At 48.2% G+C, this 14,593-nt stretch overlaps 1 protein-coding gene across 4 annotated transcripts in view; it reads right to left on the bottom strand.

Annotated features, from left to right (window-relative positions):
• The window catches only part of LOC140389792 (sodium-driven chloride bicarbonate exchanger-like), a 548,473-nt gene that overhangs the window by 181,528 nt on the left and 352,352 nt on the right, over nucleotides 1-14,593 (bottom strand). For all 4 annotated transcript variants that reach the window (XM_072474332.1, XM_072474325.1, XM_072474340.1 and 1 more), the window contains one exon: nucleotides 11,314-11,401. In XM_072474332.1, coding sequence (XP_072330433.1) covers nucleotides 11,314-11,401 — 88 coding nt within the window. The remainder of the gene's footprint in view (nucleotides 1-11,313; nucleotides 11,402-14,593) is intronic.

The following is a 14,593-nucleotide window of genomic DNA, read 5'->3' on the forward strand; positions in this document are numbered from 1 at the left end:
GCTGCTGGCTGGGGATCAAGCTAAATCCTGGAAGAGGAGAATCTGAAGCTGAAACTCTGTGCGCACAATAGAATTTTGAAGAGTTTTGAGATTGAGGTTGATGAAATATATGCTGAGTGGACTGCCGAGGCAATTTGTAAGATCTGTTTTTGCTGACATTTAATGTATAACTTATAAATCACTCACAATTTGCCTGTTAATGCATATTTAACTTATTTTGATTCTGGGTTTGAGAGAATAGGTAGATTTTTTTGCTGTGTATGTTACAAAAAACTGTGGAATATTCAGGCTTAATTCTTTCAATACAAAACATGGAATTCAGATTTCTTCTTCTTTTCACTGTCTACTTGTCTTTTAATCCTTTATTTTATCCTAACTGACATCCCATAGTCACTTATTGTTGGGATATATGTCTTGCACCATGTCCCTGAAAGATCCTGGCTAGATTTTAGTCATGTGGAGGAGAGCTAAATCGAATCTTCATTTGATTGAGGAGGTGGAGGTGGCTGGGGTGGGGCCCAGCTTACAGTGACAGTTTTGCTGGTGAGTGGGCCTGAACCTCGGCAGGGATGCCGGCATCAAGATAATGGCTGCCATCAGGAATGATCTTCTGGACGATAATCCTGGCTCCCTAGAGCAGGATTTTGGTGCTCTCTTTGACAAAGTGCAAAATATCCACGAGAGAATAGTGGAAGCGGAAAAGAGAATCCTGTCATTTGATACATAGATACAGAGAAGATAGGAGCAGGAGAAGGCCTTTTGGCCCTTCGAGCCTGCTCCGCCATTCATCACAATCATGGCTGATCATCCAACTCAATAGCCTAATCCTGCTTTCTCCCCATAGCCCTTGATCCCGTTCTCCCCAAGTGCTATATCTAGCCGCCTCATGAATATATTCAAAGTTTCAGCATCAACTATTTCCTGTGGTAATGAATTCCACAGGCTCACCACTCTTTGTGTGAAGAAGTGTCTCCTTATCTCTGTCCGAAATGGTTTACCCTGAATCCTCAGGCTGTAACCCCTGGTTCTGGACACACCTATCATTGGTAACATCTTCCCTGCATCTACCCTGTCTAGTCCTGTTAGAATTTTATAAATCTCTATGAGATCCCCCCTCATTCTTCTGAACTCCAGCGAGAACAATCCCAACCTAGTCAATCTCTCCTCATATGCCATGGGGGGCGTGGTAGTACAGTGGTTACCACTGTTTCGTCACAGCTCCAGGGTCCCAGGTTCAATTCCCGGCTTGGGGCACTGTCTGTGCAGAGTCTGCACGTTCTCCCCGTGTCTGCGTGGGTTTCCTCCGGGTGCTCCGGTTTCCTCCCACAGTCCAAAGATGTGCAGGCTAGGTGGATTGGCCATGATAAATTGCCCTTAGTCTCCAAAAAGGTCGGGTTGGGTGGGGTTTGATGTGTTAGGCAGGTAGGTTCGATGTGGACTGCACTCGATGCAGGGAAGCTAGAAAAAGATGTCTAACACTGGAGAAGATCCAACACTGTTTTATTCAACAATAGAACTGATACATATTCAGCTGTGGGTCGACACTATACTGAACTGACTGGAGACCTAGTAGTAGCCTGACCAGACTTACTAGCTACCGCATGGTGTTTGCTAGCTTGTGGACTCTGATCGTCTCAGTGGCTGGGTCCAGAGAGAGCGGGAAACCTAGTGCCCTCTGGCTTTATAGTGGTAGTGTCCTGTGTGGTGATTGGCTGCACTGTGTTGTGTGCTTACTGGTCATCCTCTGTGTCAATCACTGCCTGTCTGCATCTCATTATATACATGAGTGGATATTATAACATCTTCCCACTTTTTTTTTAGATAAATAAATACTAAGGTGTGCGTGCATATATATATATATGCCTGACTATATACAAAAGGTGTCTAAATGAACGTATATACATAGGAAGGTGTCAATAGTGCAGATACATGGCAAATGAAACAATATTTACAGAGGTTAAATCGATGAAGCCACAAAATGTACAAAAGTTCAGTCTCCAGATTCAGTCTTTGTGGTGGGCGATGAATTCTTGTTGATCGCCGCAGAGGTGGATCAGGAGCTGCCTGCACGTGGATAGGCGGAATCGCTGCCATTGCGGTGGTCGCATGGGCCGGCAGGATTGCTGGTAGATCGGTGGCCTCGAGGCAGGGTACGTCCGGAGGAAGAATCATAGGTGGTGGGGCACTTCGGTCGGGTAGCGGGCGTGGAACTCTTTGCAGTGCCCGTCTGTTGCACCGTAGCAGGGAGCCACCAGCCATGCGGACAAGGAACGATCTTGGGGCCACTTGTTTGATCACAACAGCTGTGGCTGACCAGCTGCCCTCAGGCAACTGTACGCGAACATGATCAGTTGGAGCCAGCTCGGGTATATCTGTGGTATGAGCATCCTATGTGGCCTTCTGTTGGGCCCGTGACTACTTCATTTTCTGTAAGACCGTGAGGTGGTCAAGGTCTGCAACATGGATGGCTGGAACTGTGGTCCTCAGAGTGCGATTCATGAGCATCTGCGCTGGAGACAACCCAGTGAACAGTGGGGTTGCCCTGTATGCCAGCATCGTCAGGTTGAAGTCGGAGCCTGAGTTTGCAGCTTTGCACAGCAACTGCTTTACAATATGGACCCCTTTCTCGGCCTTTCCGTTTGACTGCGGGTAGTGGGAACTGGAGGTTACGTGACGGAAGTTGTAGGACTGTGCAAAATCAGACCATTCCTGGCTGTAAAAGCAAGGACCGTTGTCGCTCATTACCGTGAGAGGAATTCCATGCCTGCCGAACGTTTCTTTGCAGGCTTTGATTACCGCCATCGACGTGAGGTCGGACAGTTTCACCACTTCTGGGTAACTGGAGAAGTAGTCGACCAGGAGTACGTAGTCACGCCCCTTGGCGTGGAAAAGGTCTATACCTACTTTGGTCACGATCTCGTGCTGTTGCAGCGTTTCCTTGGGTTGAGTTGGTTGAAACTTCTGACAGGTAGGGCAGTTGAGGACTGTGTCGGCAAAGTCCTGGCTGATGCCCGGCCAATAGACCATCTCCTGAGCTCTGCGTCGGCATTTCTCGACCCCAAGGTGACCCTCATGGAGTTGGCCCAGCACCATAGCCCACATGCTCTGAGGAATTACGTACCTGTCGAGTTTCAGAAGGATTCCCTCCACCACCGTCAGGTCATCTTTTACATTATAAAACTGGGGACATTGTCCCTTCTGCCAGCCATTGGTAAGGTGCTGCATCACACGCGGCAGCAGAGGATCCTTGGCCGTCTCCTCACGAATCTGGTTGTGTTTAGTCATCCCCTCGGCCGGGGCCTAGGTTCCTTGTGGCCTAGGTGTTGGGGTGATGGCGTAGGTGAAGACGCTTCGCTCAATGTAATTGGAGAGGGATCCTGAGGGTTGCTCAATGGTCCTGGCATGGTTTTGGCCTTTCCAAGAGACATGGTGATGCTCGATCAATGACTCCAGAGCGAGATTGGACGACAATTGAAGGCTTTATTGGACTAGATGTTTCCCCCAGCAGTGCAGGGACAGAATGCAGCTGCTGGGGAGACACAGACTCTTATACTCTGCCTTACTGGGCGGAAGCAGCCGGCAGGCTTCACCAATGATATTGCTGTCGCAGGTACCTCCCACACCAATGATCTTACAGCCTCAACCTAGGTACCGTAATACCCCCAATAACGACTACCACATTCACCCCCTGTTAAAAAAGAGAGTCCGGCGGGGGTAGTGGTCTCGCGTCATACAGTGGTAGAGGTTATGGTGATACCCGTCGGTGGTACAGTGTTTTGCCTTATTACATGTCACAACTATTTACAGTGTTCATTTTACATGCACATATCAGAATGAAGCAATTAGTTGATCGGGGGCCCTGGTCGTCCTCTGTGATCGTCGCAGTTTCGGCGGTGATGCAGGCGCCGGCTCGGGCATCCGTGACTCCGGGAGCGTGACTTTGGCTTCTTCGGTAGCTTCATCACCCCTGGGTGGGACTAGTGGAAGAAACAATCCTCCTGGGAAGGGGCAGCCGTGGGGTGAGCCGGTGGGAGGGAGGGTGGGGTTGGTGTGGAGGGTTTGGGTGGGGATCCAGCGGGCGCCAGGTCCCGTAGGGAGACCATACCCTGCCGTCCGTCGGGGTACGCCTAGGCGTACTGAGGGTTAGCGTGAAGGAGGTGGACCCTCTCTACCACAGGGTCCGACTTGTGCACCCACACGCGTTTGCGGCGCAGAATGGGTCCAGGAGCTGCCAGCCAGGTTGGGAGCGAGGTCCCGGAGGAGGACTTCCTAGTGAAGACAAGGAGACGTTCATGAGGTGTTTTGTTTGTCGTGGTACACAGCAGTGATCGGATGGAGTGGAGTGCATCAGGAAGGACCTCCTTCCAGCGGGAGACTGGGAGATTCCTGGCCCGTAGGGCCAGTAGGATGGTCTTCCAGACCGTTCCATTCTCCCTCTCTACCTGTCCGTTTCCCCGGGGGTTGTAACTGGTCGTCCTGCTCGAGGCAATGCCCTTGCTGAGCAGGAATTGATGCAGTTCGTCGCTCATGAAGGAGGACCCCCTTTCACTGTGTATGTAGGCGGGGAAACCTAACAGGGTAAAGATACTGTGGAGGGCTTTTATGACGGTCATGTCGCGGCAGGGGATGGCGAATGGGAACCGGGAGTACTCATCAATCACGTTCAGGAAATACATGTTGAGGTCGGTGGAGGGGAGGGCCCCTTTGAAGTCCATACTGAGGTGTTCAAAGGGACGGGAAGCTTTTATCAGGTGTGCTTTCTCTGGCCTGTAGAAGTGCGGCTTGCACTCCACGCAGATTTGGCAGTTCCTGGTGGCGGTCCTGACCTCCTCGAGGGAGTAGGGCAGGTTGCGGGTCTTGATAAAATGAAAGAATCGAGTGACCCCCGGGTGGCAAAGGTTCTCATCGGGGGCCCGGATTCGGTCCACTTGTGCGTTGGCACATGTGCCACGGGATAGGGCATCAGGAGGCGTGTTTAGCTTCCCAGGACGATACAAGATCTCATAGTTGTAGGTGGAGAGCTCGATCCTCCACCGTAAGATCTTATCGTTCTCTATCTTGCCCCGCTGTGCATTATCGAACATGAAAGCTACCGACCAGTGGTCAGTGAGGAGCATGAATCTCCTGCCGGCCAGGTAATGCCTCCAGTGCTGCACAACATCTACTGTGCCCTGGGCCTCCTTTTCAATGGAGGAATAACAGATTTCTGAAGCACGGAGGGTGCGTAAGAAGAAGGCCACGGGCCTGCCCGCTTGGTTGAGGGTGGCCGCCAGAGCTACATCGGACGCGTCGCTCTCGACCTGGAAAGGAAGGGATTCATCGATAGGGTGCATCGTGGCCTTTGCGATATCTGCCTTTATGCAGCTGAAGGCTTGGCGGGCCTCTGCCGACAGGGGGAAAACTGAGGATTGGATTAGTGGGCGGGCCTTGTCCGCATAATTGGGGACCCACTGGGCGTAATATGAAAAAAATCCCAGGCAGCGTTTCAGGGCCTTGGAGCAGTGGGGAGGGGAAACTCCATGAGGGGGCGCATGCATTCGGGATCTGGGCCTATGACTCCATCATGCACTACGTAGCTGAGGATGGCTAGACGGTCGGTGCTGAACACGCATTTGTCCTTGCTGTAGGTTAAGTAAAGGGTTTTTGCGGCATGGAGGAATTTGCGGAGGTTGGTGTCGTGGTCCTGCTGGTCGTGGCCGCAGATGGTGACATTGGCGAGGTACGGAAACGTGGCCCGCAAACCGTACCAGTCAACGATTCGGTCCATCTCCCGTTGGAAGACCGAGACTCCATTTGTGACACCAAATGGAACCCTTAGGAAGTGGTAGAGCCGCCCATCTGCTTCGAATGCAGTGTACTTGTGGTCGCCCGGGCGAATGGGGAGCTGGTGGTAGGCGGATCTGAGGTCCACCGTGGAAAAGACCTTGTATTGTGCAATCTGATTGACCCAATGAGATATGCGGGGGAGAAGGTACGTGCCGAGCTGCGTATACCTGTTGATGGTCTGACTATAATCGATGACCATCCTGTGCTTCTCCCCGGTCTTTACAACCACTACTTGAGCTGTCGAGTGGCTGTTGCTAGCCTCGATAATACCTTTCTTCAGTAGCCGCTGGACTTCCAACCTAATGAAGGTCCGGTCCTGGGCACTGTACCGTCTGCTCCTGGTGGCGACGAGTTTGCAATCCGGGGTGAGGTTCGCAAATAGGGAAGGCGGGATGACCTTGAGTGTCACGAGGCTGCAGACAGTGTGTGTGTGTGTGTGGGGGGGGGGGGGGGGGGGGAGGAGTATAGGGCTGCCAAATTTACAGGTTAAGCTTTGGAGGTTGCATTGGAAATCCAATCCCAGGAGCGTGGCAGCGCAGAGGTGAGGGAGGACATAGAGTTGGAAATTTTTCAATTCTCTTCCCTGGACCGTGAGGCTCACTACACAGAACACCTTGATTTCTACAGAGTGAGACCCGGAGACCAGGGAGATTCTTTGGTTAACTGGGTATATGGGGTGTATGAAGCTTTCTGTGCTCCCGGAGTCGATCAGGCAGGATGTTTTGAGCCCGTTGATGAGCACGGTCGTCGTCGCGGTCGAGAGCGTTCGGGGCCGAGACTGGTCCAGGGTCACAGAGGCGAGTCGTGGTAAAAGTTGAAGATTTTACTCAGGCGGTATGTGAGCATCCGAATCGGGGTCCTGAGACTCCAGCCAAGATGGCAGTGCCCACGGGTTGCACATGGCTGGGGGTGGGCAAGATGGCGGCACCCACGCATCGCACGTGGTCCCTGGGGAACAAGATGGCAGTGCCCGGGGCCCGCACGTGGCTCAGAAAAATGAAGATGGCGGCGCCCGAGGAGCGAGTTGTGGTGGCGACCCCGGTTCGCCCCCGGAGACAGCGGCGACCGCCCGAACCTGGCATACCGCCAAGAAATGGCCCTTTTTGCCACAACCTTTGGAGGTGGAGGAGCGGGCCGGGCAGCGCTGTCGGGGGTGCTTGGCTTGCCCGCAAAAATAACAGCGGGGCCCCCCGGGGTTGCCTGGTAGCCGCGCGGCACAAGCTTGTGGGGGGATGGGGGATGCATCGGGGTCGGCCGCGGGTGGGTTCCACGCTGCCCAAGGGGCTGCCGCGTGGTCGGGGATGTACGCGCAGGCATTTCGGGAGGCCACATCCAGGGAGCTAGCAAGGGCCCGTGCCTCCTTGAGGCCTAGTGTCTCTTTCTCCAGCAGCCACTGACGGATTTGGGAGGACAGCATATCTGCAATGAATGTGTCCCGGATTAAAAGTTCTGTGTGGTCGCTGGCTGAAACTTGCGGGCAGTCACAGTTCCTACCTCGTACCAGGAGCGTGCGGTAGAATTCATCCAGTGATTCCCCCGGGATTTGTCGCCTTGTCACTAGCAGATGTCGGGCGTAAACCTGGTTTACTGGGCGAATGTAGTGTCCTTTCCACAGGGCAACTTACACTGGTGAACCGCTGAACATCCTGGAGACCACCATGACCCCGGTGACCCATGGACAACACACAGGTTCGGTTACTTTTAGTCATGGTGCAGGGGCCAGGACCTAACCTGCTGGATTGGCTATGAGTCCTGTTTCGATTGGCAGCAGAATTTCTGGATGGGTACTGGAAACTTGCATGAGGTCTTAGGTAAATATTCAGAATTATTCCAGGGGGGCCTGGGCAGGATAAAAGGAGCCGATGTTTGCATTTAAGTACATCCAGAGGCTCAGACCAGATATTTTAAGGAATGGCCTGTTCCGTACATCTTAATCGGCAAGATTGATAGAGTTGCAGCACGGGGAAGAGCTGGGAATCATACAGCCAGTGCGTTTTGCAGAGTGGGCAGCACCTGTAGTACAGGTTATGAAGCCGGACTAGTCTGTTTGCCTCTGTGGGGACTACAAACAGGGCGTCCCGCCTGAACCATGCAAAACTAGCTGTAAAGTGTTTATTTACAAAACTTGATATGAGCCATGCTTATTTTCAGGTGGAAGTCTTATAACACCAGGTTAAAGTCCAACAGGTTTGTTTTGAATCACGAGCTTTCGGAGCACTCCTCCTTCCTCAGGTGAATGAAGAGGTGAGTTCCAGAAACATATATACAGACAAAGTCAAAGATGCAATACAATACTTTGAATGCGAGTCTTTGCAGGCAATTAAGTCTTTACAGGTCCAGACGGAACAACTGGAGAGAGGGATAATCACAGGTTAAAGAGGTATGAATTGCCTCAAGCCAGGACAGTTGGTAGGATTTCGCAGGCCAGATGGTGGGGGATGAATGTAATGCAACATGAATCCAAGATCCCGGTTGAGGCCGTACTCATGTGTGCGGAACTTGGCTACAGGTTTCTGCTCGGCGATTTTACGTTGGTGCGTGTCCTGAAGGCCGCCTTGGAGAACGCTTACCCAGATATCAGAGGCTGAATGCCCTTGACTGCTGAAGTGTTCCCCGACTGGAAGGGAACATTCCTGCCTAGCGATTGTCGGGCAATGTCCATTCATCCGTTGTTGCAGCGTCTGCATGGTCTCGTCAATGTACCACGCTTTGGGACATCCTTTCCTGCAGCGTATGAGGTAGATAATGTTGGCCAAGTCGCATGAGTGTGTACCACGTACCTGGTGGGTGGTCTTCTCACATGTAATGGTGGTACCCATGTCGATGATCTGGCATGTCTTGCAGAGATTGCATTGGCAGGGTTGTATGGTGCTGTGGTCGCTGTTCTGAAGGCTGGGTAGTTTGCTGCAAATAATGGTTTGTTTGAGATTGCGCGGTTGTTTGAAGGCAAGTAGTGGGGGTGTGGGGATGGCCTTGGCAAGATGTTCGTCTTCATCGATGACGTGTTGAAGGCTGCGAAGAAGATGTCATAGTTTCTCCGCTCCGGGGAAGTACTGGACGACGAAGGGTACTCTGTCGGTTGTGTCCAGTGTTTGTCTTCTGAGGAGGTGGGTGCGGTTTTTCGCTGTGGCGCGTTGGAACTGCCGATCGATGAATCGAGCGCCATATCCCATTCGCACGAGGGCATTTTTCAGCGTCTGTAGATGTCTGTGACGCACCTACTCGTCTGAGTAGATCCTGTGTATACGGAGGGCTTGTCCATAGGGGATGGTTTCTTTCATATTTAAACATTAATTATGAAACAGGCAGATGACATTGGGCCTGAACTTCTGTGGAATGCAATCAGAGTCACTGTAGAAGTGGTTTTAATTCTTCTAACTTCTGCTCGGTAATCATTACTGTCAGATAGTCGGAACCATCAGAAGTTTTTGACTTATATCGCACTTTAAGATGTTAGGATTGCAGACAATCGCCCTTACCCAGGCCTCCGGGGTGGGGAGAAGGGCGGTGGTGGCCCCCAGAGTATAATTGGGGACCCCCCAGTTACGACACTTCAAGAGCCTGAAAATTAAAGTCCTTTAGGTTAGGAGGTATGGGAAACAATGGGGGTGGGAGCAGGAATTTACAACGGGACATGGCAGATTAAATGAGTGGATAAAACTGACAAATTGAATTAAATTTTACTTAAAGAGAATAATTTGCAAGAGTATGGATGAAAAGCTAGGACGTTGAACTAAATTGGGAAGCTCTTTTGAAGAGCCAGTACCAGCATGACGGGCCAAATGGTCTCCTTCTGCACTGTAAGATTCTTCGATTCTAATCAATCTGGGCAAATGTGAGGTTATCAACTTTAGATCAATTGGAGTGTTTTCTGAATAGTGAGTAACTTGGAGTCATTAGCAGTCACGAGATCGGAGTTTAAATATAATCAAAAACTAATAGAAAGGTGCAAGAGGCAATCAAAAGATTCAAGAAATTTTGTTTTTTATGTCAAGAAGGCATGAGTACAAATGGGAGGAATTATGTTTTACCTGTACAGTGTCTTGTTCAAACCTTATCTGGAGTATTTTATTCAGTTTTGGTGGGAGAATACAGAACAGATTCACCCTATGCTTTATCCATAGGGCTGGTCTGCTTGTTAAACATTTCATAATATTTTGCTGAACCCATGGAAAATCTCTACGTGGACCACATTTTGAAAACCCCTGGTCAAAGAGACTTCCATTTTATTTATTAACTGAGTTCCTTGAAATATTTTGGTGGAGGATCACTAATATTAGTTAACTCAAGATTTCTAAAGCCACAGTTAATCAGTTTCAATGTTAGAATTTAACAAAAGCTCTGCTTTTGCAGTAGCTGTTTTTACCAGTATAAAACAGATGTTAGGAATATGCAAGGTGGATAAATCCTCACTTAAGGTTGTAGTTGTGAAACAGCTTTAAGTGAATCAAAGGTTCTCATAGAAATCATAGAGGAACCAGATGCAGAAGTCCCTGCGGTGGCGACAGACACTGGGGACTTTATAAATGGAGGATGGGAATGAAAGCTCTGGAGGGGGAGGGGCGGCAGGGAGAGAAGAGTCTTGAGCACTGAGGACAGGAGCAGGAGCAGAAGAGGGGACGGGGACAGAGAAAAGAGAAGCATCAGAAGAGGACCCGAACAACACTGGGGAAAGTGGTGGAAAATGCCATGTGCCCCTGTGGGATGTTCAGGATACAGAATAGGGAGTCTGTGACCAAACAACGTTATGGTGAACATCGCAACAGTAAATGGATATATAGTCCCCATTTTGTGAATGATATTAAAGTGAAAAATGTTAACTGAGTCCAACGTTAAGCGGGGGATAACTGCATCCTTTCGCTTAATAGTTATTTTATACATCATCTATCTAAGGCTGTTAATTATTCCAGATTTGGCACTTACTCCCAAAATATCCATATCATAACTATAAATAAACCTTCATGAATACCTGCAATCAGTCAAATGAATAACTTGTGTCTTGAATAATGCATAATCCTGAGTGGTCAGATGAAATGATTGTATTTGTTAAATTTTCTATTAAAAGTACGGATTACAAAAGCACAAAAAGAAACTGTAAATGTCCACATTCACTGTATGAAGATCAACAGCTTGGTTCAATTCCAAACACAGCTGCAGTGTCAGCGTACTTGTGCCAATATAACTCATTGTCACTGGTCATACCATTTCAATGTATTTTAAAAATTAAACCAAATACCATTTTACTGTAGTCTTGTTTCTCTGGGAGTAATGATACTGACATGAAGTGTGACTTTTTGTCTGTCCTCTCAAACTCATGAACAATTTATTACTGTCTAGTCTCCCAATGTAATTTAAATGGTCTAGTGTTATAACATTCACAAAAATGATTAAATCCGATTAGCAAGTTTGCAATTAATTAATTATCGAAGTGTGCAACAGACATCTCTTGATCACTTTTAATTAAGTACTTTGGAATTCAGCACTTGCCTCATCAGTCATCAAGGTTGCAATCGACCTGCCAATTTCATGATATTGTGGACCTTTACCAAGAGGCCCCAAGAGAATAAACAAAAATCTATGGGGGGAGAAAGGAGGAGAGTAAGTAAAGTATTAGGAATAGTCATCATCATAACAAAATCTGGTTGGCATTAATCTTCAATAGAAGCAGGCTGTACCACAGAATACACTATACGTTGTCTTGCAGCATGTATTATCCATTTGGTTGACCATTTATATTTCCCTAGTATTGTTTGTGAATTGTGGTAACATCCAAGTATTAATGGAATGATTTACAGAAAAATGTATCTGTATAAATTCCAACGCTGTACTTGAATGATATGATAGCGAGCGAAGTGCAAGGCCTTTGATTGGCCAACAGCTTTCAAGGGCGGGATTTCTGCCCTACTGGTGCCCTTAATTGACTGGAGGGCTGATACCATCCAGGTTGGCCACCACTAAATTCCAACTACTGTACCCATTATTACCTGGATTTTGAAGTAAAGGAAACAGTGGGGCTATTAACACAAATACTTATTAAAGTGTAAATCAGATAGACACTTCACTTTCACTGTTAGAATTATGTGGAAATTATAACACTGCTCATGTTCCTCTCAAAGCTTTGTCATACTGCTATCTTGCTGAGGGACTATGAATTTAAATACATAGAAGGACAAAATTCAAATACTTTTTTTCATAGATATGGTGCCCGACCAGACCCCAATGTACATTAGGAAACTGGACAAGAAACACCAACAATTTTGCCACATGTAAACCGTGAGGAAAGGATACTTCACCCCCAGGAGTAATTCCACTGACAGACCGGGATCTTTTATATTAAAACAAACTACATTCTTAACACACGACCAACTGCATTATCACAGAAAATAGCTTGCAATTAATAGTTAAACAATTCTTAATAAAAGGAAACACTTTAACTTCGAGCTTATACCTTCTGTATCTCCAATTAAGCAAAACCCATTACAGGTCAAAAGCCACTTGTTAAGTTAGAAAACACTGGGATACACGCTGTCCGCTGTATAGAGAGTTACTATTCTAAGTGCACTTAATGGCTCAAACTCAGTGTGTTAAGTTCAATTGCCCTAATTTCTGAACACAGAGGTTGCGATTTGCAGTTTGCATCTGTTCAAATCAAAGTGGACAGCATTTGTCTACCCACCTCATCTGTATGTTTATGATCCAAATTTCTGGGCCACCATTGCTGGTGCCCTCTTCTCCACACTGCTAGCGAGCTTTGCACACAGCAGGTAATGCCAGCAGCACTGTTTGCTAATGCTTGCCTGTATTTTTTATTAAAGGTAGGCTGCTTTTTAAAAGTATGGTGAAAAAATAGATTGGTGTAATGGAGATTATTTTTAAATTAACAGGGCCCAAAGAGCAATCTGATATCGTTGAGAATATTAATAATGATGGTATCTTCCTCCTTTGTAATGGATATGACACTGTAATTATTAGTGACGCAAGTGAGCAGAAAGAAGAATGTCATAAGGGGTACCAGAAAGCCCTCAAGGATGACCCCTCAAAAGGGAGTTACAGCAGGTGACCAGGGAGGTCAACTCTCAGAATCTAGTTCTGAAGATCTGGCAGCAGGACCACTAGAGGTGTAATTATCTCACATGGGTGGTGCAAATCAGTAACTGTATCTTCCACCCACCACAGCACAAGTCCAAGTTGCGTAATGCACCACAACCCCATCCCTCATCCAGCAGCACTGCAGCACTTCCTGCCACTCATGACTATGCCGAACATCCAGATACTCCATCTCACCCTTGGACACCTACAAGCCTCACATCCACTTCCCATTGCCTCTAGCTATTCAGCTATGACAGGCACATGACCCAAATAGTGCTACACAACCACTGACATTCTGCCCTCTCTCTTGCAAGACATAATGGCAAAACATGGAAGGGAGCAGAGCAGAATTGGCAGGGGATAGGACACCTGCATCTCCAAATTCCTTTAAAGGAGATAATTCTCCATGTCATAGTGCCGGCTGCGACAGGGCCAGTAGCATCCATTGTTGTTGAGAATATTGAAGATGATGGCATATTCCTGCTTTATGCCTCCTCTCAACTCCCTGCTCACCCTCATCTTGCTATCTGATATGCTGAGTACTGCTGATGGTGTGATTATGGATCTCTTGCTTTCCATCCCAAACCTGTTCCCTCACACAAACCTTCCCTTCTGAGCTCTTGCTTTCAGACATCCAAGATTAGCTGCCCGCACAGCCACTGCAGTCCAAGGAGGGAGCAGCAACACAGCAGAGGCCATATTGCCGAATATGACACGTACAGCCTCCGATACTTTAGCTCAGATACTTGCACTGCATTTACCATGGATGTTAGAAAAAAGTTGGGATCAGCATGTGGTGATTCACTGACCACAAGAGGGATGAGGGTGAAAGTTTGATTAATTTGCCAGCTCACCAAACAGTGAGGTGAAAGACAGGTTTTGCTGCAGAGGACTCAGCAGAGGACTTCAATGCGGCAGCATACAGAAAAGCATTGAATGTTCTTATACACTAATGCATGCTTCGGCTAGCCTACTGTCCAGTGTCATGATATGCAAACATGCAGCTAATGAACACATAGAATAGGAACGACCAATGCGCAGTCAGGACACTCAGGGGTGGTATCTCATTACAAAAGGGATGAGGCACTCACACCCCTCCTCTTTCCACAGACCAACATCTACAGAGTGAGACAGGGGGTATCCTCAGCATCACACCCCAGCACGTGGCTTAAAGCAAGGCTGGTTCAGTTAGACGGAGTTACTACATTTAGATTCGCAGAGAGTCGAACTCATTGAGAACTGGGCTAATAGTTCAATGAAACACATTGAACTCACTTCAAAGTCTGGAGCATCTTTTACTCAAAACTGCATCAAGTGGCAGCTTGTGTTATCCCAAATTACATAACATCCTGGAGGCAGGAAAGGTTAGGTTCCAACTTGTCAGAGGATATGGCATGGTTCTTCCCCTCTTGAGAACCTCAGCTGCAACTCCCTGCCCTGCTGCAGATCCAGAGGCATTACTTGCTGCAGCCCCCATATCTCTCTCAGCCTGTGTGTGAACAGGTCACCTCGGCCATCCTTCTGATGTGGCAACAGTGGCTGGTATAGGCACCAAAACATCTCCAAAAACACTCTGGAGTGCTTTCACTTTCCAGTAGAAAACATTCCATAAATTTTACTTACCTGCAACTGGAAGCCCTGGCCCATTAAGTAATTTGACTTGTTACAAATTAGAAAT

The sequence above is a fragment of the Scyliorhinus torazame genome, chromosome 2, assembly GCF_047496885.1.
Source record: "Scyliorhinus torazame isolate Kashiwa2021f chromosome 2, sScyTor2.1, whole genome shotgun sequence".
Taxonomy (NCBI): Eukaryota; Metazoa; Chordata; class Chondrichthyes; order Carcharhiniformes; family Scyliorhinidae; genus Scyliorhinus; species Scyliorhinus torazame.